The 24,836-nt window shown below is 38.5% G+C and overlaps 1 protein-coding gene across 1 annotated transcript in view; it reads left to right on the forward strand.

Moving 5' to 3' along the window:
* The window catches only part of GREB1 (growth regulation by estrogen in breast cancer 1), a gene marked incomplete at its 5' end in the record, with an annotated part of 44,115 nt that overhangs the window by 13,419 nt on the left and 5,860 nt on the right, over nt 1–24,836 (forward strand). The window contains 11 exons of the mRNA XM_009576906.1: nt 491–606; nt 1,318–1,517; nt 3,325–3,414; nt 5,582–6,198; nt 13,531–13,633; nt 15,318–15,476; nt 17,885–18,027; nt 18,787–18,948; nt 20,636–20,840; nt 22,236–22,410; nt 23,367–23,585. Of these exons, the coding sequence (XP_009575201.1) occupies nt 491–606; nt 1,318–1,517; nt 3,325–3,414; nt 5,582–6,198; nt 13,531–13,633; nt 15,318–15,476; nt 17,885–18,027; nt 18,787–18,948; nt 20,636–20,840; nt 22,236–22,410; nt 23,367–23,585 (2,189 nt within the window). The remainder of the gene's footprint in view (nt 1–490; nt 607–1,317; nt 1,518–3,324; nt 3,415–5,581; nt 6,199–13,530; nt 13,634–15,317; nt 15,477–17,884; nt 18,028–18,786; nt 18,949–20,635; nt 20,841–22,235; nt 22,411–23,366; nt 23,586–24,836) is intronic.

Consider the following 24,836-nt stretch of genomic DNA (forward strand, 5'->3'; position numbering starts at 1 on the left):
AGTGAGTGAGGACAGTGGTATGTGTGTGGAACACTTCCAGCTTTCCTCTATTCCTCTGAGGTGAAAAAGTCTCATTCCTAGTTCATTTTCTTCCTTGGACTCAGACATCCATATATTATCTGCCACAAGAAGCAACCCTCTTCTCTCCCCCAAAGCTCTTACTCAGCTTTACTGTCTATTGTACGATATCCACTCTGCTTGCATATCCCCTGGCCTCAGTGCTATGCAGCACTGGGAAACTGGGAGGCTTTTGAGACTCGAATGTACTGTCCCAATCTCCTCAGATTTACAGCAGCAGATTGCTACCTGTAATTCTCTCGGAATTGTGCAATATACCTAGGTTGAAATTGGCTCTGCTCTGTGGCTTCCCTTAGTGGAACATCCATCCACTATACAAATTGATTCATATAATGGAAGATAAAAGTATATATTTCTGTATTTTTATTTGTGCCATATAGATATGTCCAACAGTGTTTCTCACCTTATACAGGCCTGGCAGAAAATTGAAGATGTAGATTGGAGGCCACAGACCTATTTGGAATTGGAAGGTTTGCCTTGTATATTGATATTTAGTGGTATGGATCCACAAGGGGAGTCTTTGCCACGGTAAGAAGATCCAGTATTTTCTCAGTGGCAGTTTTTTATCCATTGCTTACCAAATGGCTAAAGATTAACTGTGGGAGAAGAAAACAGATTTCAGTGTTGAGATGTTTCTTTTCCATTTTTTGGCATTTTTTGTATCATAAATACAAACCCCATATTATTAATAATAACCTCCTGTTTATAGAAAGCTATAAATAGCTTAGAAAAAATTATAAGAGTTGTCCCCACTTAGGGGAGACAATAAGGGTATGTTAAAAAAAAAAGTATAGCTACATTAGATGCCTTAGGGTAGCCGAGACATCTACATGATGCTGGCATATGTGCTACAGGATGTGTGGAGAGATCAGTGCCTTCTGGATTGGCAGCTGGAAGCCAGACAGGATGCCCTGAGGCCATTAAGATGGCACTAAATACTTTTGTATGTTCAGCTGAATCCTATTCTGTGTGTTAGGCTTAGAACCCAAATGATTGTTCTTTTTCTTATGTTGATGCTAATGTTAAGTGCACTAGATTAAGCTGCATAACTGGATTAAGAAAAAGAAAAGTGTATGCACCACAGTGGTAAACTTATTAAGCACAAAAGATATACTGCGTTCTACCTCATCCGTAGTTTAAGCAGATCATGAAAAAATTCTCCTTTGGCTGTGTTTGTAAAAGAAATAAGGGAGTAGATTACAGTGAGTTTTCATACTACCCCCTCTTGTTTCTCTCCAGATCACTGAGATACTGTGACCTACGTTTAATAAATTCATCTTCTTTGGTAAGGACAACCTTGGAGCAAGAACTTGGTTTGGCAGCATACTTTGTGAGCTCAGAAATTCACACAGAGAAAGCAGTTGTGAGTGATGTGTTAGAAAGTGACCCGGAGAAACTAAGCAGCACTGATAATGAAGATGAAGAAATAGTGACAGAAGGTATTATTAGTAGTGATAATAAAAGAAGCTGTAAAATGCTTAAGCTGTATTAGAAAAAGCAGGATTGTATGGGTTTCTGGAGTTAGACTTACTGAGTCAGTTCTGCTCCTCAGTTTTGCTTCATCTCATTGAACCTGTGTTTTCTCACCCTCCCTGCCCAAGGACTGCTGCTGCTGCAGCATTTTAATCTCTTGCAGTCCTGCTGCTGCATCTGTTCTCTCTCTTTGTCTTTTGGCTCCCTTCTCTCCCCTCCCTCCCTACCTCCTTTGCCCCATATGTTCTGGCAGCCACAAAGTGGAGCTCGAGTGGGTACATCCAGTGATGCTCACTGTTCAGAGCACTGTGCCATGTTGCCTTCCCTGCAGCAGGGAAGCGTGTGCTTTGCCGTCCGGGAAGTATTGACCCGATCCCCTCCCTCACAGCAGGGGCAACTCCACCTAAACTGTCCCTGACTGATGCTACCGAACCTATGCCTGCATACTGACAATGATGAAGATTCCTCCCAAGGAAGTATATAGTATATAGTACAGCTCAGTAGTGTCTAGTTTGTAAGGTATTAAATCATATGGCTAGAAAATATATCTGAACATAGTAACTTCTGAGTACTCCTTGAAAATGTCCATGAATTCCAATTGACAGTATAGAGTTGGTGAGTTTATAATTTCTTAAGAGAGTAATTAAGAACACATAAATGTGTAAACAAACAAAAGTAATTTACCCTGGAACTGTTGGGGGGTTTTTTTGAGTGATAGTTGATGGGCGTTGCCAGTTATCATTAAGTTCTTTACATTTTTCTTTACTGTCTATTGTGCCTTGCAACTGTGGAAAACAAGGGATTTTCATCCCCATAGGTTACTTAAATCTCAAACTGCTTGCCTTCATTTCCTTTTCTATACTATGAGGAGGAAGAGAGCTGGTTACTGTTCACCTATTAAGTTCTTACTCATGGATAATAAGGATAGCAGAACAAGCAGAACAAAAATATTTACTTTAATCAAATATATACATTTCATAGAGGAATGAAATACCTGAGGTCATACTCAAATTGCCTACAATGGAGGCCTACTTTAGATGTGATGAGTACTTTTGTCCTTTTAGTTGAAGTACGCCAAGATGTATGTGATCTGAGTCAAATGGGTACCTAAGTTGTTAGGCATCTAAGTTGTAAGGCTGTTTTCTAGTCCATGAAGTATGGTATGCTCCTTCAGAGTCCAATTCAGAACACCTGAGATAGACTTACAGTCTAAGTTTTCTGCTGGCAGTGCTTATGTCTCTGTTTACCGCGGTAAAACTGTACAGAAACAAGCATTTTAACTTAGAAGCCTAAGCTAGGAACCTCAAGTGAATATACTTGGCGGCCGTCCAAATATGGATTTTCATCACCAAAAGCTGAGATTTAATCTGGCTATAAAGCTGTAATGTATGGGGTAGGAGGTAATTTCATAACGTACTGACAAAATAGAGCTTGTTGCCTGTTGGTTTCCCTGACACTGGATTAGTAAGGAAAGACAAACATGGGTAGAAAGAGAAAACATGGTTGAGACATGCCTAGAAATTAGCAGCTCCTGGCTCCAGCATTGATTTTGTGAAGCTGTTGGAGCTCAGCATAGTTAGATTAGACCATAGGCTGATCCAGTATTGCGTGGTAGGAACAGATACTTTCCACACTGAAAATGGTGTCAGAATGAGGACAAAACGCACACACACTCTTGTGTGCTTTTCCCTTGACAATGTAGCTGTGCCTTCTTACAGGCTTACTTAAATTATATTTTGTTTTTGTTTTCCCTTACTACCATTCATGAAACAGGTTCTACTTCAGAAAAGAGAAGTCCTATGAAAAGAGAAAGATCTCGTTCCCATGACTCTGCATCTTCATCTCTCTCTTCAAAAGCTTCCAGTAAGACCTTAAGATCATCTCTATTAAGTTACATTTAGGACATAAAAGTGACCTTTTATTTAGCTTATTGGAGAATTAATAAAAGGCATAAATCACTAAGGTTTTGGTAAGGCCATTTAGAGATGATAACTTTAAAAAAAAAAAGCATCAGACTTCTGAAATGTAAGAAATAAGATCTTTTCTTGCTTGAAAAATGATCATAGGGTGGGGTGCCTAAACCAGGCACTTCTTTAATGTGTGCCACTGAGGTATGAATCCCCAGTTAATACTGGGATGGCTGAGAGTTTTCACTGAAGCTATGACAATTTATGAAAAAGAAAACATGCTTCACATTTTTAAAAAATCTTTTGAAAATCTGTAGGAGAGAAAGCATGCTTGGTTTCACTGGTATTTTTACCTTTTTGTTTTTGCTCTGGAACGTTCACTCATTAATTTTGCACTGTTTGAAAGCTCTTTTGGAGGTGGACAATTTTTTAAATCTTCGGTTCCTTTTTAATGTGCAAACTGATGTAGAAAGCATGAGGCAATGTTGAGAACTACTACAGCTCTCTGATAAATTTCTTCGCATGCTTTTTATGCAGATAATATTAAAAGGAGAGTTGAATAAAAGTGGGGAATATAAATTGTACCATGACTTCCTAGGATTCGCAATGCAGCTTTTTAAAACATGCCGGTTTTTGTCAGTAACAGTAAATTCTTTTTGATCCAATTGTAGTTTTCAACATGGTGACATGCATATTCGGCCCATGATTTCTTTTCTACAGGCACAGTGGTGGTTACAAGAGGGAAAAAAGCTTGAAAGCATTTGGATAAGCTTCATCAACACTTTAATTTTCAAAATGTTTTTTTCTTTTTTAAAGTTGGGCTGCTCATCAGTTCCACAGTGTCCATGTGGCCTGCCTGTGCCTTTGTGGCCTCAATTTGCCAGTGGTTAAAGAAATCTTTCTTCCTTTCTTTTTTTCTGTGCTCTTGGATACTGGTATTTTGAGGGATGTCACAGTGGTTTTACTTGAAACCATTCACACTGCCAGTGATATTTTTGTATTTATTGCTAACGTCCTTTACTGGCTACTTTAGATTAATATGCAGCTAGAGTATATCTTACTATTTCTTGAGACCAAGAGAAACTACGGACTTTTATTAGTTCAACATATGGGGTTTTTTTGAGAGCCAAGACTGTTGTTTTCACCATGAGAGGAAAGCTGGTTTTATCTACGTTCAGCTTCAGACAGACATTCTTATTACCGTGTGGAGACTTATTCCTCCAACAGTTCTCAGTCTACTTTGAAGACTGTGAAGTATTTGCATCTCCTCTTTGGAATTCACTAAGCATTAAAGATGCTCAGAACCACTTAAAATGAGGCCTTAAACTTTCAAGAAATCTTAGTAGTTAGAATATATAAGGTAAAAATATGCCACTTTCAGAAAATCAGCAATTAGCGGTGGGATATATCTACATGACATATTCAAGGCGAACATTCGTGAGTTCAGTATGTGCTCTGAGCTGACCAAAAGTTGTATTAATGCATTATGTAGCACCAGAGACTTGAGAGCCAGGTTTTATTAGATCACACTAAGTGCTGCAGTGACGCAGACACATGAGTGTCAGCTCAGGTCTGACTCAGAGCTGAGGACTGTTTCTAGATGTCAGTCTGTATAGACATTTCTGTACTCTGATGGGGTAATAGCCTGGGAATACTTATTTTCTTACACTCTTTTAAACGATGGTTTCAGTAATTTTGTATTTGTCTTGAGTGATGAAAGTATCTGATGAACACCTTAAGCAAGGAATGGATGAGCGAAGTAGGGGTTTTAAACGGTGGTTTCAGTAATTTTGTATTATTTGTCTTGAGTGATGAAAGTATCTGATGAACACCTTAAGCAAGGAATGGATGAGCGAAGTAGGGGACGGGACAATCACTGACATCTTTCCTATGCACTTCAGTACTTTAAAAGCCACTTTCTGTGTTGAGATGAATACTCCAAACAAGTCCCATTATGACTTCCTGTACGAGAAAGGTGAAGGCAAGAACAGGAGTGGGATTGCAATGTTTGATGGATACTCTACCTAAATTACTTTTTGATTATTTTTTGTTTTGTTTTGTTTAACTATGGCATTGACTAGCAGAGACAGCTGCACTGTGTTGAAATACACATTTTCTTTTAGTTACAGCATTCTGCAGTGAGTCATCTCCTCCTTTAATAGCAGCAGGGGATACAGCAAAATCCCCCCACCAAGTCCTAAGCAACAGCGCTGAAGAAACTACAAATAACTATGAAAGGCAGAAGCCGAAAGTAGACAAGGGGGCACAAACAACAATCAGCAAACACTTGCCACCGGTAACTGAACAGCTGGATGCGAAACAAAACATAAAAAGTGCCCAAATTTCCATCACCTCATCATCCTCCTCACCTTTCTCCTCCTCTTCTTCCTCCTCTGCACCTACTCATAACTCCTTCATCCTACAGACCTCTCAATGCTCCATGACCAAAGCATCAAAACAGCCTCCCATTGTTTTCCTGCCCAAACTGGTTTATGACATTATTACTTCTACGGACAGCAGTGGACTTCCCAAATCATCTTCCCTCTTGCCTTATCATTCTGTTATGTGGGCAAGTTCTTTTCGTCCTCTCATGAGTAAGATGATGACTTGCACGGAGCAGTCGCTATACTACCGCCAATGGACGGTTCCCAAGCCAATCCATATGGACTACAGCAATAGAAATGAGGGCAGAATGGACACCTTTCACCCAAGGAGGCTGCTGCTGAGTGGGCCACCACAGGTGTGTAATAAGAACAAGGTATTATAATTGATTTATTTTGTTTAATTTTATCATAATCTCAGAAAAAAATAGATTAGTTATTGTTATTCATACTTGAAGGGGTTTTTTTTGGTGGAGAGTAAGTTGCTTGTATTTTATTTCCTAATCCCTTCTAATAAAATAATCTTCCTTTCTTTACTGTTAGGCTGAGTTCAAAGACAATGAAGCTGCAGCAATGTTCGTTTTCTGTCAGTCTCTCTCCATTAAAATGTTTTAAAAGATGGTTTGCTCAAGAGATAGATTTCATGTATAATTTCAGTTTGTTAAAGTTGAATATTGTTAAATAAAGATCAAAGATCCTCACAAAACCATTTTCTTATGATCAATCTGAAGACAGTTGGGAGTTTGTAATTAAGTTATTTTCTCTGTTTCCTCCACATAGCAGACAGAAATAGAAGCTGTTGTAAATAATACATGCAAGAAGGCCAGTTCAACATTAGCAGAGCCACATTTACAAGATGAGTAGCTGACCCGAGGGTTTTTTAAATTACTTTGAAAAGATATATGGACATGGGTAGAGTCCTGAGAAGTTCCTTCTCTTTTAAATTCTCTAAGAATGTTTAGCACTTATCTCTGAGCAAGGTATCTGCTAGTTCAATGCACATGTTACATGCTAAAGGTAATATTGTGCCTCTCGTGTTCTGCTGAAGTATGAAGCAACAAGATAGGAAGAGACACCATGCCTACTGAGAGCATATATATGTCCTGTGAACCTCAGAAGTCAAAAAGGATAAATCTAAACCAGGACAAAGACCCATGTTTCCAGTTATTGTAACATCAACCCAAAGAATTAATCTAAAGATAGTTACTGATTTAACTTGCCACGTGATCCACTCTTCTATGCCCATCCACTGCAAAAGGAAACTACATATTGCTTTTTGTTAAATGATCGTATTCCATTGTACACCCAAATTTATGGTGCAGTAGAGTAGAAAGAGCATAAATGGGCTTTTCATATTGGGACTTCCTGCAAATGTTAGTGTCATTCATAAAGGATTCCAGAAAGTACTCTGATGAACAGTTTTTCACTGTCCATTCCTTTGATCTAAATTGTCCATGTTTGCCAAAGGTTGAGGTATTATGTGATCAAGAAACTGAATTTCATACTCAGCTGCACCATAAAAACGAATACATTCTGGAAGAGAGATGTTGTTCATTTCCATCTCAAAGAAAAACACAGGCTGTGACATTTTTTGTAAGAATTTTATATGCATACAGATCAAACCTCACAAAGATACTATTCCCAAAGCCACCCTAATATCCAGATTAGCCGATAAGTAAATATTTCTTTGGTATTCATTTGGTTATGGGTCGCAAGTGTAAATCTGTGATTCTCAGAAGAGTCATTCAGAGACCTCTGAGAGCATACTACACACCTGTGAGAACGTTTTGATGCTTCACACACTTGGAACTTGCCATTTAACTAATTATAATTAAACAGGCAGCTTATTTATTCATTGGCTCCATTCCAGGGTATGGTATTCACCACTTTTCACTATCAAACCTTTTTTTTTTCAAATATTGAATAGGACTCCTGTTGACCCTCTGTACAGCAGTGAATTTCAGCCTTGATATCACTTCTTTTACTTGAAACTCCATCTCTTCTCCAGCTGTCTCCACAATGCAGGTTATTTCCTAGGTCTTGCATTGGTCGTACAGTTGGATCAGTTCCTAAAGGACACTCTTCACATGTTTATTCATTTTATATTCCTTAGTTCTTTCTGAATACATACCTGTTTCCCACAGAAAACATACCTGTTTCCCACATAACAAATTCACACACATCAAATTAGGAGTATCATGTCTTCTTCCTAAGTATCAAAATTTAGGAGTATATATTCATTTCAGTATGTGGAAAAAGACAGCAGCTTTGCTTCCTTTACTGTTTTAACCTCCCAAAGTACTAAAAACTCCTGTAAACGAAACAAAGAGCTGTTAAAGTATGTTGATTGTTTATTGGTTTAAGGTATAGCAATACAGTGTTTCTTCTAGGGAATATTTACAATAAAATATACAGAAATTAGAATTACCCTTCTCTTTTTGGGAAGAAATAATTTTGCTTCCTGAAATAGGTTTTACTCACATGTGTGTTTGATAATATTAACATTTTACATGGACTTAATGCATGAAGAGATATAGGCAGAAATAAAAACAATTATTAGACAGCACCTATCTGAGTGTTAATAACATCTCAGCCAAAGTATAAGACTGCCAGAGTACTCTCAAAAATTAGGAAGTAGTTGTTTTCTTTAACAGGCAGCAATTACTTTACTAAAATTCAAATCAGGAAGCTATTTGTTGGTTAAAATGAAAAATACGAAATCAACACAGGAAGAAAACTAGGCACATTAGTGAACCAAAATTATAATTCTGACTGTCAGGGTAATTAGTAATAAGGTACACTCACCCTTCTCTCACGGAGTCATTTTACCTTCTGTACTGGTCAACATGTTTTGCTAGAAGGCTTGATGTATTTTTCCAAGGACACTTACGTACATTAGAAGGCAATACATGCATTATTTTTAAAGAGGTTTTAGGAAATACAACCAAAGCTGGATAGGTATAGAATAGATGTATATATTAATCTGTAAGTTAGCTCACATCATCAAAGTTAAGCCACTGGTTAGTGAGTATGAATAAATATGCACCACCATGAACAACATGTATCATATCTATGGCTAGAAATCTAGTCCCTTGTGCACCCAAGAAAATGCCTGTAAGGAAGCCTGAATTCACTAAAATATTTTTCTTAGAAACATTCATCTTAAAGTTCCCCAAACTGCAGATCAAGGTTTCGTACCTTTGTTTTTTAACTGGATATTACAACTTAGAACTAGCATTTTCCTTACGCGTGGAAGCTGCTCGTGAGCACAGCTCAGTCCTGTGGCACCACATCCAGGGAATGAAGCAAGCATGTCTTAAGACACTTTCTAAGGAAGAAAACTGCTGCCCATATTATTTGGTTTTCCTGTACTCCTATTAAAATCTTACTACAATGGGCTTATATAACATTCAGCTTATGTAAGAAAAATATTAGGGAAATATTTAATATATCTATTGTTAGCTGTGTTTTAGAAGAATGTAGCAACTGGAAACAGCCTTTGATGATGCGGTAGAAGAACGTGTGATCGTTGAAGAGTATAAAATATGGAAAAAGAATACCCCCTTCTTATATGAGTACCATTTGACCAGATGTCTGTGGACCATTAGCATGTTTTCTACGAATCGCCATTGGTTCGCAGACCACAGGTTGAAAACCACTGCCGTGGTATGTTAAACTAACTCACCTGCAAATTAAAATAGAAAAGCCTTATGGAATTATTTCCGCTTTTGCCATGTTTCTGCAAATGTGAAGACTGAAATCACATGATACTTCATAGCAACATGTAAGAATAATAAAATACGTCTAGTCATCCTGGTATCCAGTGTCTGGAACAAGTTAAAAAAGGGAACTAATTACTGTTAGACCTGCTGCAACAGCACTTTTGCATGTGACTTCCATGAATAAGCGTGGAGGCACACACATAATTTGACTGGAATATCTCTCTCAGATTCTTAGACATACATTTTGTTTTCAGCTTATCCTTGATGTCTATGGCAAGCACAGTTCGGTGGTCAAAATCTTTGGAGAGCTTTTCACTCCTCTTAGGTAGTGTATGTCTTTGACACAAAAACTAGTCCTTCATACCTCTTGAATTTTCTGCAGGAAGAATTTGAATTCATATTCCTTCCTCCTGCTCAGCTACAGCTACACTCTTCATGAACGAAGAGCTGCAGGTAAACATATTTTTTATGGGCCAAATCATCCCTTGCACTAAGGATGAAAATAGAAACCAAAATACTAAATCTTCGCAGGCCCCAAATTCCTTAGTTATCATAAGTTTTCACAAGGTTTGAGATTTTTACTTCTTAGTCTTCTGGGATTTTCTTCTTCCGAGTCTGATTCTTCCAAACTCAGGTAGATAGAAACAAATTAGAGTAATACTTCCCTTATTTGGGAATATTGGCCCCCAAGTGCCTGACCTGTTAAGGCACTGGGCACTGCCACATGTTTGAGGAACCTCTTTCTGGGAAGTAGAGCTGTCTGTAGCAGCAGCACCCCTCATGTACATTTTGTTTCAGGAATCGTAAAAATGCAGCCCAGTTCCAGGTTCCTTCATTCTTTTAATCTGTTTGCAGCTTTTACATGCAGAGTAAAGACAGGATATGGAGAAAAACACCTTGCTCAGAGTACTTCCTTACCAGTTGTCATCACTGTTAATATATTATACCATGCTTAAGCCCAGAGTCACTAATTAGGATCAACACAGCATTGTACTAGGCTTCTCTAAAGGCGTCTAAAGCTACAGCCCATCATGTACCCAGTTGTCTAAAATTTCTTTGCAGATCTTCTATTTTGTTGCAGTTGGGAGATGGAGGATGGGCAAATATGGGGCTTTATGCTTCAAAGTTGTACATATCCTGCTTGCAGGATCTCTTTGCAGGTACCTACGATGCCCAAACTATCGAAAACAGGGGTGGTGACAGACGGGGAAAGGACTCTTTGGAGAGATGTGGAAGCTCTGTTTATGGACAACTATTAAGTATTTTCAAACAAAGACAGACACTCTGTGCAGTTCCATTTTGCCTAGAGATGGTACATATAGAAAACAATACAATTAATTTTAAAGGTGCATTTACCTATCTGGGCATGCTACAAATTCAGTTGTTCAAGGTTCTCCCCTTCTGGAGTGAACATTGATTGTAAATGAGAAGTCATTCTTTTCTCATTTTCTTTTTGAAAATCTTCTTCTTAAAATGACCTGGAAAAGGTGCTCTCTATTTCACCAATTCATTTTTTCAGCAGCAAATGCAGGCGAATGTTCAAGTGAATCGAGTCCAAATATGAATGTTGCTGTGTGCTCAGCCTGATCTCTCCCCTGGCAGAGAAACATTCTGAAAACGTGGAGAGATTCCTGCAAGTCCCCACCAGCATTTTACATGCTAATATCTAACAGTTCATAAAGCTCACAGTACTGTATTGGACGCTTTTTATGTGACAGATAATGAGATTGGGTAAGATTGATGCATAGAATATTATAAGTACATATACTTTAGTTTGGTGGTTAGGGACTAGCACTTGTAGTCCTGTGGTTTCCAACATTTTTGACTCATGACCCTACAGCTTTGTCTATACTTGAGTCAATTGACAACTTATACCTTTCATCAAAGTACCATGTGTAGTAGTGTAGTCACTCCCAGATACATTGTTGAAAACCATTGGTGAAGACTGGTCCCCCAGGGAAAGAAAAATACATGATTTTGATAGAATAAGTTTTAAATGGTTGCCAAAAAGAAGTAGTAAGGTTTTCAGCCTCTTGTTCTGTTGACAATTCTAAGTACATACTTCAAACAGATTAGGAATTAGTTTTTCACATAGATACCTGATATCAAGGGAACAGATTGTGTACTTTTGACAAATGATCTCTCATTGTTTGAAATCAGGGAACTGTTAATCTGCCAGGCCTCGCTGTGTTTAATGAAATGATGATCAGAGGCGCTTTAAAAGAATATGTTCATAAGGGCATATTAAGGTAATCTCAGACTTGAGAGAAAACATTTAAAGTATTTTCTTCTAGAACAAATTATTATCAGGTTTGCCTCAGATGTGGGAAGATAAGATGTTTTTCTTTAGCTCACCAATCAATAGCCATTGCAGCCAAGTTTAGAACCTTGTTCCAGGGTCAATAGAAAGATTCTCATTAGTCTCAGTGGATTTTACATAAAAACCCAGACTGGGAGTTAGAAACATCTGGCCCATGGGCTGACTATGGTCCATGCTATCATTTCCTCTATTCTAAGTCACTTTTTTTCTGTGTTACTCCTGGATAACAGAGAGTTGTGTGCTAACACATGGTCTACCATGTGTACCTGAAAGGCTTATTTGACCCTCAACAGGGATAACGGTAGCCTTTTCCACCCTTGGCAAGCAACCTTTTAAAATATAGTCTGATTTATTAAGAACAACAGATACTGAACTTTGACCAAGACAAGTGTTTACCTACTCTTGCTTCAGCTTCAAAGCCTCACTTTCTCAAATGTTGAGAGAAAATGAAAATTTCACTTGACATATATGGAAAATAGTAAATTCAATACTATATTTAGTAATTCAACACCCTATGCTTCTGACATGTCCTGGCAGTAATGGCAGTGAAGCTGGGTTTTCAATTCAGTAGTAATATAGACTTAGTCCAAAATCTGATACCATTTTGTGAAATCAGACAGTTGCAGCAGAATATGTCATAACTGATCTACATGTTAACCTCCCCTGTACAGGTGTGACATTAGTCTAAAGTTGTCAACTGGACGTCAGTGCCATCCTGAGGCTGAACTATACACACACACAAGAAATCACGGCGTATTCATTCTCCTGTCAGAGTGACATGAGCTTGCTGGTCTCTTTTTTCTCATTGGAACACATTATGTATGGCTTCCTGTTCAAGTGTAATGGCTTGTAAAGCTGTCTGCTTAGATATGGCGTTATTTACTTGATGTTATCATCAGCAAACTTTATGTAAAAGACACAGAACAATCCATTGAGTAAATCATTGGCTGTGGCTTATATCTTTCAGCTGAAAAAACTATAAGAGGGCAGCAAGACTATTTGGCGTAATGAAGAGAAAATGTATGTTGGTGGGGTAAAAAAGAAAGGAGAAATTTATAAACTTAGGATAATTTTAAAATGGACTTTTAAAAGGTGATTTTAAAACAGTGGAAAGGAAATAATACATTTTCCTCACAAGAGGTGGAACACATTGCTACATATACCATGTCCTCTAGGAGTGGAAGTGACCTGCACAAGTTCTATGGATGCATGCCACTTTGCTCTTCAGGATAGTCACTACACTTCAATACACTTCAGATGGTAAATTATACAAATATGAAAGGGTCGAGGTAATTCTTTAGTTATCTTGTAGTCTGAGGAGGTTTTTTGGAACACTGTATGGATTTTTAAAAGTTCATTGCCTATGTAGAAACTATAATATCAGGAGAGAAAATTCGTGTTTGTGGGCCTGTATTTAGACCTGTGATATAAAATGCATTTTCCAAACTAGCTTCCTGCATAGACAGAACAAAACTGTTGAGCATTTAAGCATTTCATTTATGCCAAGGAGTATACAAATACCAAGGAATATGCAAGCACTGAATATTAATATTCAGTTTCACTGCGGCTGCAATTTCCAGATATGTGGAAAAGTAACATGTTGAAAAATGGAAGTTTACTTTTGTATTTTCTAATTTATATATTTACAGATAGGGAAAACAGGTGCCTATCTGCAGTTCCTCAGTATTTTGTCCCGAATGCTGATTAGACTGACAGAAGTGGATGTTTATGATGAGGAAGAAATCAACATTAGTAAGTTCTTGATATAAAAATATTTGCTTCTAGAGACTGTAGAAAATTGTTATGTTACATTGAAAAGTAGTTGTCTGTATAGTCTATGCTGTTCACCTTTGCAATTAATTTACATTATTGAACTATTTTAAGAACATTTTTGTGTCATCTTCAACTGATACTTAAGAATATTTTCTTATTTTACTCATCATTTAGAGCTTAGTTTTCCTCTCAGTAAGAAAACCACATACCTCTGTTTTTCTTGGGAAGTAATCAACAGCATTTATGTATATTAAATTATATCCAGCCATTGTTTTTGAGTTTAGAATTGGAATGAACTTTCATGGTAAAATATATAAAAAGAATCAGTGAAATTCTGGCAGATTTATACCATGAGGAGCCAATGTCATATTTTCTAAGTACATAAGACTACATGAGGGAGGAAAACAGTTCCTGCTCTCTAATAGCTAATTTTAGTCCAAACTTCCTTTATTTACAGTGTATTACTCCCCTGTGTTTCCAGATGTATTTCTGTAATTAAGGGCTGGATTACATAGAAAAATATGGGTGATATTTTATGGGATATGTCTAATTCTGCATAAAAGCATGCCTGCAGTCAGCCGAGGAGAGTCTCAGATGGTGCTAGCTGCCTCCGTCAGACCCTGGCTGGAATCTGTTCGGGCATTTTACTGTGGGACTGTGCCTCAGCTCTTGTCTCTGAGGGCTTTTTGGGGCAGTACCCAGGAGTCTTCCTCCACACTGAGCTGTGCTTGAGAAAGAGGCAGCTATCCCCCAAGGTTTTTGGCGAAATCTGTGGAAAAGACCAGTCTGCTAGGGGAGAGGTTTGTGCAAGCAATGCTTTGTATTTTAGGCAGGATTTTAGGGGTAACTCACAGTCAGGTCATGCAGATAATTTCACCATCTGACTAATTCCACCTGAGTTTCATATTTACTTTGGGTGCCAAAAGGCAGGGTCTCACCTGTTGTAAATAATCATTTATCTATACTCACAGACACGGAGTTATGGCTCTTTACAGCAGCTTACAGCTGACCCCCAAACTGAACTCCTTACTACTGTCCATTTTACTCTTGTCAGATCTTTCATGCTTTTGACAAAGGTAGAAAAATATTTTGTAAGGACTTGTGTTCATCTGGGTTTTTATGTCAGTTAACATGTTTCAGAAAAAGGCATGATTTCCCTGCACATTATACCAATACCATTTTTCTCTTACCCTAGGGTGAATTATCTTTGATTACTCTGGTCTTATCACTAGAAGGGGCATTTGACTTTAACTCTGCACTGTACTTAATACTGCAATTTCTGAAGCTTTGAAAGGGCTTCTTTTCCTCAGTGAGAATAACATATCTTTCCTCAATTGAGTTCACAAACTTCCAAGTGCCTGGATGCAGGTAGATCAGCCTTACCAGACCCTTGACATTGTTTTCATCATCATCCCACCAACTGCTCCAGTAAGATTACAGACGTCTTAAATTGATAACAAAGGTTTAAAAGCCAGAATTGCATTAAGGCATGAGGTACATTTGTTCAAAGATGCACCTCTTGGTGCGTAATAATATTGCTTCCTCAGAATGATGAAAGAAAAAATGATGCAGGAATAATAGGCATAGTAAAACCATGTATAACAATATAAAGAGCTTTAAAAATTGTAATTACATGAATTCTTATTTTTCAATAATATCATAGACATAAAAGAAGAATCTGATCAATACTATCATCAGCCTGGAGATATGTGGCCAGATTTGGAGATGTTTAAGAAGACGCCTTTTGACTACACTATCCATGACCCGAAATATGAAGATGCAAGTCTGATTTGTTCAAAGCTTCAGACTATAAACAGTGAAGGTTAGAATTTGAAAAATCTAGATTGGTACACATATATGTATTTATTTGTTTGTAACATGAGAATCCTGTTAAACTTTTAAACAGAGTGAAATTATCAGAATTGCACTTGACTAAGTAATGGTGAAAAAAGATTTGAAGTTTGCCAGAGTATGAGCCTTATAAATGTTTTGTGGAATATTATACAGGTAGTCTTTCATTTAAAAAGCTCTGATTCCACAATAAGTTTGTGTATTTGAATGTTTTTATGTAGTAGCATTGTCCTGCTCTGTAGTGACGAAGTGACTTATGTGGGTAAAGTTATTTATGTACTTAAAAGTGTTTATAGGTTTATTTTTTAGGTTTTGGTTTAGGTTTGGAAAGCGTGAGATGCATATGTCCAGATCTAGATTCCTGGAGTATTGAGATGTGAATTAGTCCTCTGATTAGTCAGCTGGACATACACAAGCCCATGGGACTGGGTAGGATGTATCCAAGCATGCTGAGGGAGCTGGCCAACACCATTGCGAGGCTACTGTCTATCATTTTTAAAAGGTAACGACAATTGGTGGAGGTTCCTGATGGTTGGAAAAAGGGAAATGCCATGCTGTTCCTCTACAGGATAGAAGGAGGATCAAAGCAATTACAGCCTAGTCAGCCTACCCTCAGTCCTCAAAACAATTATGGAACCAATTCTCTCGTAAGCCATGTCCAGAACCATGAAGGACAGGAAAGTGATAGGGAGCAGCTAGAATGCATCCATCATAGGCAAATCGTGATTGGTAAACATGATTGCATTTTATGATGAGATGACTGGCACTACGGACAAAGGAAGAGCAGTGGGTTTATCTTGACTTCAGCAAGGCTTTTGTCACTGTCTTCTATGATATCCATATAGCCAAAACTGGAGAGAGATGGTTTGGATAGGTGGATTGTAAAGTGGGTGGGAAATTGGCTGGACTGCTGAACTCAAAATGTGATGAGTGGCACAAATCTGACTGACAGCTGGGTATGCATGGCAATACTCAGAGACTGATAGTGAGGCAAATGCTGTTTAAGATTGCCATTAATAACCTGGTCAAAGGGACAGAATGCAACGTCAGCAAGTTCATGGATGATACCAAATTGGGGGAGCAGTCAATATGCAGGAACGTAGCATTGCCATTCAGAAAGACCTTGACAGGCTGGAGAAATGGAACCTCCAGGAAGGAACCTCAGAAACAGGAACCTGCAAAGGTTCAGCAAAGGTAAATGTAAGATCTTGCACTTCAGATGGGAAAATTTTTTGCAGCTGTACAAGCTTGGGATCAGCTGTATAGACAGCAACTTTGAGGAAGGTGACCTGATGATCCTGGTAGACAATTTGAACATGAGTCACCAGTTCTCCATTGGCTTAATGGCTTACTAAAAATCTAGCAAGCAGGTCAAAGGAAGTGATTACTCTTCTGTGCATGGCACCTATAAGACCACATCTGGAGTATTCTGTCAAGTTTTTGGCTTCTGAGTACAAGAAAGACATTGACATATAGAAGTGAGTCTAGTGGGTAGCCACCAAGATGGGTAGAGGCTTGAAGCGCATGATGTACATAGAAAATTGAAGAGAATTGGGTTTGTTCAGTCTGGAGAAGTCTAGCAGAGGCATCTGATTGCTGTCTTCAACTTCGTAATGGGAACTTATAGACTCAAACTATTATAGGCACACAGCATAAGGACAAGAGACAACAGACACAAGATGCAACTTGGGAAATTACAATTAGATAATATGAAAAATATTTCCAGAATAAAAGTGGTCAAACCATGGAGCAGGTTGCCCAGAGAGACTGTGGAAACTCCACTCCTAATGATTTTCAAAACTTGACAGGACAAGGAACAACCTTGAACAACCTGATCTGATGCTGAAAATCTGAGTGAAAGGTTTGGCCAGAAGTCCTTTTCAGCAGAAATTACATCTCATCTTCCTTCAGCCTCCCACAAAGAAGACCTTTTTTTGAAATGTGGATATTCAGTGAAGAGCAACATCACTAAATTTGCCAAGTTCATTTCACATAATCTGTGATGTCCGTCACAGGACTGCAAATGTCTGTCATAAGACTCTTTTTTACTATTTATTACTTTTGTAAGCATTCAACTGATAGTAACAACAGCAACAATAATTTTAATAATCTGGCTTTGCTTACACCTCAACCTTATGTGAAATCTGTATAGAATTATTATAATTATGAATTTGGAGATACTTCTTTATAGTCCTCTTTGCTGTACATAACAATTTGTAAAAATACTATGCTTAGAATCAATTCATAGCTTGTTTTGCATGTGTTTAATCCTGCCATTGTTCCTAGAAGCTAACTACAGTGACAGAAACAGTTTGTCACACGGGAATACATTCTGGCCTTGAATATATGTTACATTTAAGTTGTTTCTTTTTTTAATAGACAGATCAACGAGCAGGAGACAGGACGATATGTATACACGCCGTCAAACAACTAGGATGAGATTGTCCAAGTATGCAGCATATAACACCTACCATCACTGTGAACAGTGTCATCAGTATATGGGTTTCAATCCCAGGTACCAGGTAAAGATTTCCAGATATTACTCTGCAGAGCAGAAACTGAAGCAGACAGAACCCAAACACAGTTTTGTGTACATTCACTGTATTTGAATTGGCTTAGAAGTTGTATGTATGTGTTAAAACCAGCTGATTTACAGATTTTGTTATTTCTTGAGGTTTGCCTGCCTTGACCAGACTGCACGTTTGGGGATGTCAGAGGACTGATCCTTGCCTCATTTACACTAGCTTATTCAGTTCTGTAATCTGAATTCTACATGTATACTACCAGTTAAAACTACTTTCCCAGTAAACGTTTCCCACTGGGACTTGCTTACATTTTCACCTGACTAACTGCAAAAGACGCTAATTCTGATACAGAAGTAGTCCAGCATAGAGTAGTCTATATGTGGCATACAGACTGTTATTACTCAGGCAATTTCCTGCCTATTAGAATGTGAGGAAGAAGGTAATAGCAATGCAAATACTGGTTTTTATGTGTCAATATTTCTGAAAGCCAAGAGTGGCCTATAAGTACTGGTACCATCTGCAAGACGAAGCTGAAACAATGGTTTCAAAAGAGGGAACAGTTTAATTTTTTTTTTTTAGTGTATGCTCTAGCCTAGGGGGCATTGCTTAACACCTAGTGATCATGAAGTAAAATCTAATGCAATACAGTAAGTGACTGTAGTCTGTTTGGTAATGTTATAAATGTGTATTAACTACACTGAGACCTTGTAGTTTGACTCTAACCACTGGAATTATCCTATTTTTTCCCATACTCAGCTTTATGAGTCCACTCTGCATGCATTTGCCTTTTCCTATTCTATGCTGGGAGAAGAGATCCAGCTGCATTTTATCATTCCAAAGTCAAAGGAGCATCATTTTGTCTTTAGCCAACCAGGAAGACAATTGGAAAGCATGAGGCTACCACTAGTCACAGATAAGGTAGATGGATAATTATATTTATGGCCATATATGGGAGGAGACACCACCAATTTTAAAATTTGTTGAATTAGGATTCTTTACACTTCTGGTCCTGCTGTCAAGAGATATTGAAGATGTCCTGATACTAAGCTTGTATTTTCTCCCAGAAAGGGAGACATGAAGCAAAACTGTCAAGGCACCAATAAGCTGTTTCTTTTGCTCATTATCAGGGTTGATCCTTTGGTATAAACACTCTTATTTGGGGGAAAAGGTCTTTGGTTATGGGTTTAAAATGTTAAAGTGAGAATGGTTTCAGCAATGAGTCTCAGAGACGTCGTTTTGTTTACCATACAGTTACTAAGAGGAAGCAGTTTTTTACTGTAGAGGAAGGCAGTGGATTACCCTGTCTTATCCTGCATATATGCTCAGTTGCTTTCATATAAAAATAAGGCTTTCAAAGAATCTTTGTCATGGCTTCAAGACTGTCCAAAGAATCACATGTCACGCTTGTAGAAAACACTGTAAGGTCATCCATCTAACAGGCTATGCAAACTCTGATGTTAGCCTTTACAGTAACTCCTAAAATCCATGTCTAAGATGAAGCTGTGCCTTGTTCAGGCCACACTGCTTGGAGTATTGAAGCAATTTGTGGAACGATAGTTAGCAGTAGTACTTTTATCGTGGAGAAAATAGGCTGTTTCCAATAAACAATAACCAATCAGTACCACCCTCCAGTTCGGGCTTTTATGTCCGGTTCAAGTTTGAAATGGGAGAACCCAGGCAGCAACACAGCAGCAACTGTGCAATGTGAGGATGAAACCCCCTGCTCTTCCTCACCCAGTAAACTTGTGCTTGGCTACGCAGTCAGAACTGCGCCCTGGGTCCTTGTGGATTCTTTTCCTGCTTCTGCCACTGACCCGCTTTGAGGCTTTACCAAAACCATTTATTTTTCCTTTGCTTCTTTTTCTGTTCACTTGCTCAGAAATGGTGCCTGCAATCTTGCTGCAAGCTTGAAAAGTGCTGTGGGATATAAACATAGATTATTAAACCATTATAAAATATTTTTCTTGATCCACTTTAAATTCCCTTTTGTGAACTCCACTGGCATCAAATCCACCATTTTGTGCTTTGGCAGTTTTAAATCTTGAGTGCTTAATTGTGAGGGCTTTGGAGAGTCTCTGTGAAGAAGCACACTTTCATTCTGGGACCTTAATGACCTTAGTAGGAACCAGGCTAAAATCAGTTGCCCAGACTGGAACAGTCCTGGATGTCTGTAGAAACAGGGCATTCAGAAACTGTACTATCAAACTTGGAAGCACCTAGTGAGTTTCAATGCATTCAGGATTGAGTAATAGCCAGTCAGAAGGGGTGTACTGCAGTTTTGGAGTAAGGTGTTTCTTACCATCTTATGTCATATGGACCTAAATCCTTTTCCAGATCTAGCCTCAAGGTCCCTGTGCACTTGGCAGGTCAACGTTAGCAGTCCTATCCAGTCCACCACACTCTCACCAGTCAAATAAGCTAAAGTGATAGAGTTTTCTTCTTCCCAACTCTTGTAAAAGTCACTTATTTTCCTATTAAGCTGATTTAAAATGTAGCAGTTTGTCCAGTGTCAGTGAATCTGATTTATTCTTCTGAAGGATCTGGTTCTCTTTGTTTAAACATCCTCCAGCTTAATACAGAAACTCACACTTCTTTTTATTTACAGAGTGAAGATTACATAAAAAGCCCCACTTTTACTCCCACCACTGGTCGTCATGAACATGGACTTTTCAATTTATATCATGCAATGGATGGAGCCAGTCATTTGCATGTTTTAGTTGTCAAGGAATACGAAATGGCCATATATAAGAAGTATTGGCCCAACCACATCATGCTTGTTCTTCCAAGCATTTTCAACAGTGCCGGAGTAGGTAAGTATAACAAAAAGTTCTAACAAATGTGGACAGAGGACTTGGGCCCTTGAGGTGTTGTTACTCAACAGTGAAATGTAGACACACACGTTGTAGCTAGCATACCTGATCTGGTGATCTGGATTCTCTTTAAAGACAATGTGTCACAGTCGAAGATGCAATTCACTTAATCCAGGTCACCTAAAACAAGCTAGATGAATTGCACCCCAGAAATACTTACTCTTCTCTATTGATTTTAAAGGGAGCTGAGGGTGTTAACTCAGATGGAGTTACCTACTCTGTTTCCTTGTGGAAATAAGTTATGTGCTATTTGCATAGGCAGTGATGCACTGATTAGGTACATCTCTTAGGTACGTTCTGCTAATATAATATCTGTAAAATAATCAGCACCTCGCTTTTATTGCTGGAACAACTTATAGACAGCAGTAGTGACAAACATTCAAAGTAGATCATCAAGGGAAATTGTTCCCGTGTTATTCAGTTAGTCAATCAACATCTCTAGACGTTTGCGCTAACAGATGCTAGTGGAGCCAAATATCTCTCAGGTTGAAAGAATCAGTTGCAAAACCCTTAAGACACTAGCAAATCTTTACCACAGAAGTCAAGCTTCATTTTGTGTGCTTCCCAGTGGGGTCCTATAAGTCATTTGTTTGGCAAGTGACAAAGTAAGTTGGCTCTGGGGAGTGTTAGGGTGTTAAAATCTTCAGAGTGATTCATGCCCTGGTCTGCAGAAGTATTAACTTCATGTCCTGGTTTCGGCTGGGATAGAGTTAAATATCTTCCTAGTGCTGTGTTTTGGATTTAGTATACGAAGAATGTTGATAACACACTGATGTTTCAGTTGTTGCTAAATACCCTGCTAGTCAAGGACATTCAGCTTCCATGCTCTGCCAAGTGCACAAGAGGCTGGGAGGGAGCATAGCTGGGACAGCTGGCCCAGGTGGCCAGCGGGGTTTTCCATACCATGTGACATCATGCTCAGTATGTGAATGGTAGGCATGTTCCCGCAAGTAGCGATCACTACTTGGTTATCGGTCAGCATGGGTGGTGAGCAATTGCGTTGTGCATCACTCATTTTATATATTCTATCATCATTATTATTATTATTATTATCATCGTCATCATCATTATCATTATTATTATCATTATTATCATCCCTTCCTTTTCTGTTCTATTAAACTGTCTTTATTTCAACCCACGAGCTTTCTCATTCTTACCCTTCCGATTCTCTGCCCGACCTACTGGGGAGGGGGAGGGGGGGAGGAGTGAGCGAGCTGCTATGTGGTGTTTGGCTGTCTGCCAGGTTAAACCACAACACTTCAAAAGGCTTCCAAGTTAAAAGCAAACATTTTCTGCCCCTACATTTAATCTGATGGCTTATGTCCTTGGTTTCAGGTGCTGCACACTTCCTGATAAAAGAGTTGTCTTATCATAACTTGGAGCTTGAACGAAATCGGCAGGAGGAGCTGGGGATAAAACCTCAGGATATTTGGCCTTTCATTGTCATTTCAGATGACTCCTGTGTTATGTGGAATGCAGTAGAAGTTGATTGTTCAGGAGACAGGAAAAGGTAAATAGAGTAATATATGCTTTTTCAGCTGATCTCTTTTAACGTTTCACTGCATATCAGTTCTGAAATTACATTTGATATACTACAACTTTTACCTTGTACAAGCAGAGAATAAAATTTGCCTAACAAGAGAAGTCTTTTCCTTAGATATCTGCCTTTGCATAGCACATAGTTTAGTGCCTGTTTTTCATTCCTGTCCCCTGAGGATTTAAGTGCCTGCAGCCTTTGCTGTATAGCTTGACTCCAGTTCAAACTAGAGTTACTTGGACTGTGGATTTCAGACTGTAAACAATCTCTGATACATTGGGCAAGCATGGGCATTCACATGTACATTTTTAACAGGATTTTTCTAAAGAAGTTAACAGACGTTTCTGTGCAAATTGTGCAACTGATTTCCTCTGGCTCTTTTGTCAGTCCCAGTCTGTATGGCTCCTTTATTAGCTCCCCAAATCCCCAAACAAGTATTTTTGTTTTCATTACTTTAGAACATTGTTTGTACTAGATATTTTTATCTATTCCCAGAACGGTGCTATGCAGGATTTACAGCAAACCTTCAAAGAGAACTAAACTCAGTGAAAACTGAGATTTATGGACTCTAGGGGTGGGGTAGGAGGATCTTATACTTTGCACTTAAGTTATGGCACAAAGTCAGCAACCCTCCCAGAGTAATTTGGAACATTATCCAGGTAACTTTAAAAGTTTACATATCTGAGTGAATATTTTGAAAGATCCAGACTAAATTTCAGATCTGTCATACCAGTCCCCACCACATAAGCACTAGTTAACTTTAAGTTTTGATTAGAGAGACAAAAAGTTGCAGTAAAGTAAACAACACTGAAGTTATCTACTTGATACTCGTAACTACTTTTGACTGTTAAGAATTGCTCTTCCGCTGTACAAGATTCTGAATATTCTCTATATACTTTAAAATTAACACATTTTTGTGATTATTGTAGTGACTATACGTGGACTGAAAGGAATGTTTCCTTGAAGCAAATTCTGCAACATATTGAAGCAACTCCCAATGTCACTCACTATGCCTTAACTGGGATGAGGAAATGGTCCAGTAAAACAAACAGTGCTGAGATCAAGGAACCATTCTCCTGCTGCCATGTGCATGATTTCATTATGCTGAATGTTGATCTGACACAGAATGTACAGTACAATCAGAACAGGTAAGTGAATAAGTAGCATCTTTCAATAGAGATAATAGAGACAATAGAGACAATAGAGAACCAAATAAAGGAAGTTTTACAAAAACTTGTTGGTTTTTTGGGGAGGTTGTTAATGGGATGCAGACAGATTTTGTTTTCTTACTGATGGTTCAAATCCTTCCCAAATTGCCAGCAGTTGAAAAAGACATTAATTTCCATAGTTCCAAATAAACCAGTCATATTTGAATAACAGGGTAGACACACTCAGCAGTGTGCCCTGCTGTATTGGTCCCCAAGTTGTCGAGTCCAAGTGGCCTTTTGGGAAACACTGTGCTTCCCCTCCTGCCCGCTTACCTGCACTCTCTTCCAAAGGAAACAGGGGTGTATGGGTGAATTGTGCATAATCAACTCTTGTTCTAACATGGAATTGAGATATAGCTGGGCTTTTTACCCTGAGTAGCACAACACTGGAGCATACTGCATGTGTGCTCATCAGGACAATCAGAAGAAAGGAATAAATAAACCTCATTAACGTTGGTGGTTGTTTCTCACATTCAGCTGTCTCAGAAATCCCATTTATTGTGCCACATAGGATGTATCAGTTTATAATATTGCCGTACACAGTATCCAGAACTGCCATACAGTTACCAGAACTGTATTCACTAGGTACATCATCTCACAGAATTTCACTGATCTATGTGAAATAAACTGTGGTTTTGGCCCCAGTTCTGAGGGGCAAGCATTTATTACAACAGAATGAAGTAGATATCACTAGAGGTGGGATTCACTTGTCTAAAGCTGGTCTTTAGGCACCTCAGAATATGCAAGATGTCCATATGGGGCTGACGGGTATGACATGAAATCTACATGTGTTTTTCTTTGAGCTAGGTGGGATACCCCAGGTAATCTAAAATGACTCTACACACCTAGACTTACATAACTGAACATCAGTCACTGTACTTCTTAGGACTCCTCTCCTACCTCAGGAATATGTCTTTTGAAGTCCGGGTTTACTTATAACTGCAGGAAAGCACTTCTGCTTTCATTATTCTGTGGCTAAACAGGTGACCTAAATTTCTATCGTCACCAGCCTGACACTTTAAAAGAGCATTTTAGACTTGCTCACGTGCATCTCCTAGTACAGAACTGTGCTCTCGGGCTGTCTAACTGTATTACCTTATGAAGCATTATGAAAGGCTAATGAAGAGAACAACAATAAAGCAAAATGATACGAGTACAGGCAGCAATGTTAAAATGTCAGGAAAGACAGAT

This window comes from Fulmarus glacialis, unplaced genomic scaffold (genome assembly GCF_000690835.1).
Source record: "Fulmarus glacialis isolate BGI_N327 unplaced genomic scaffold, ASM69083v1 scaffold854, whole genome shotgun sequence".
NCBI lineage: Eukaryota > Metazoa > Chordata > Aves > Procellariiformes > Procellariidae > Fulmarus > Fulmarus glacialis.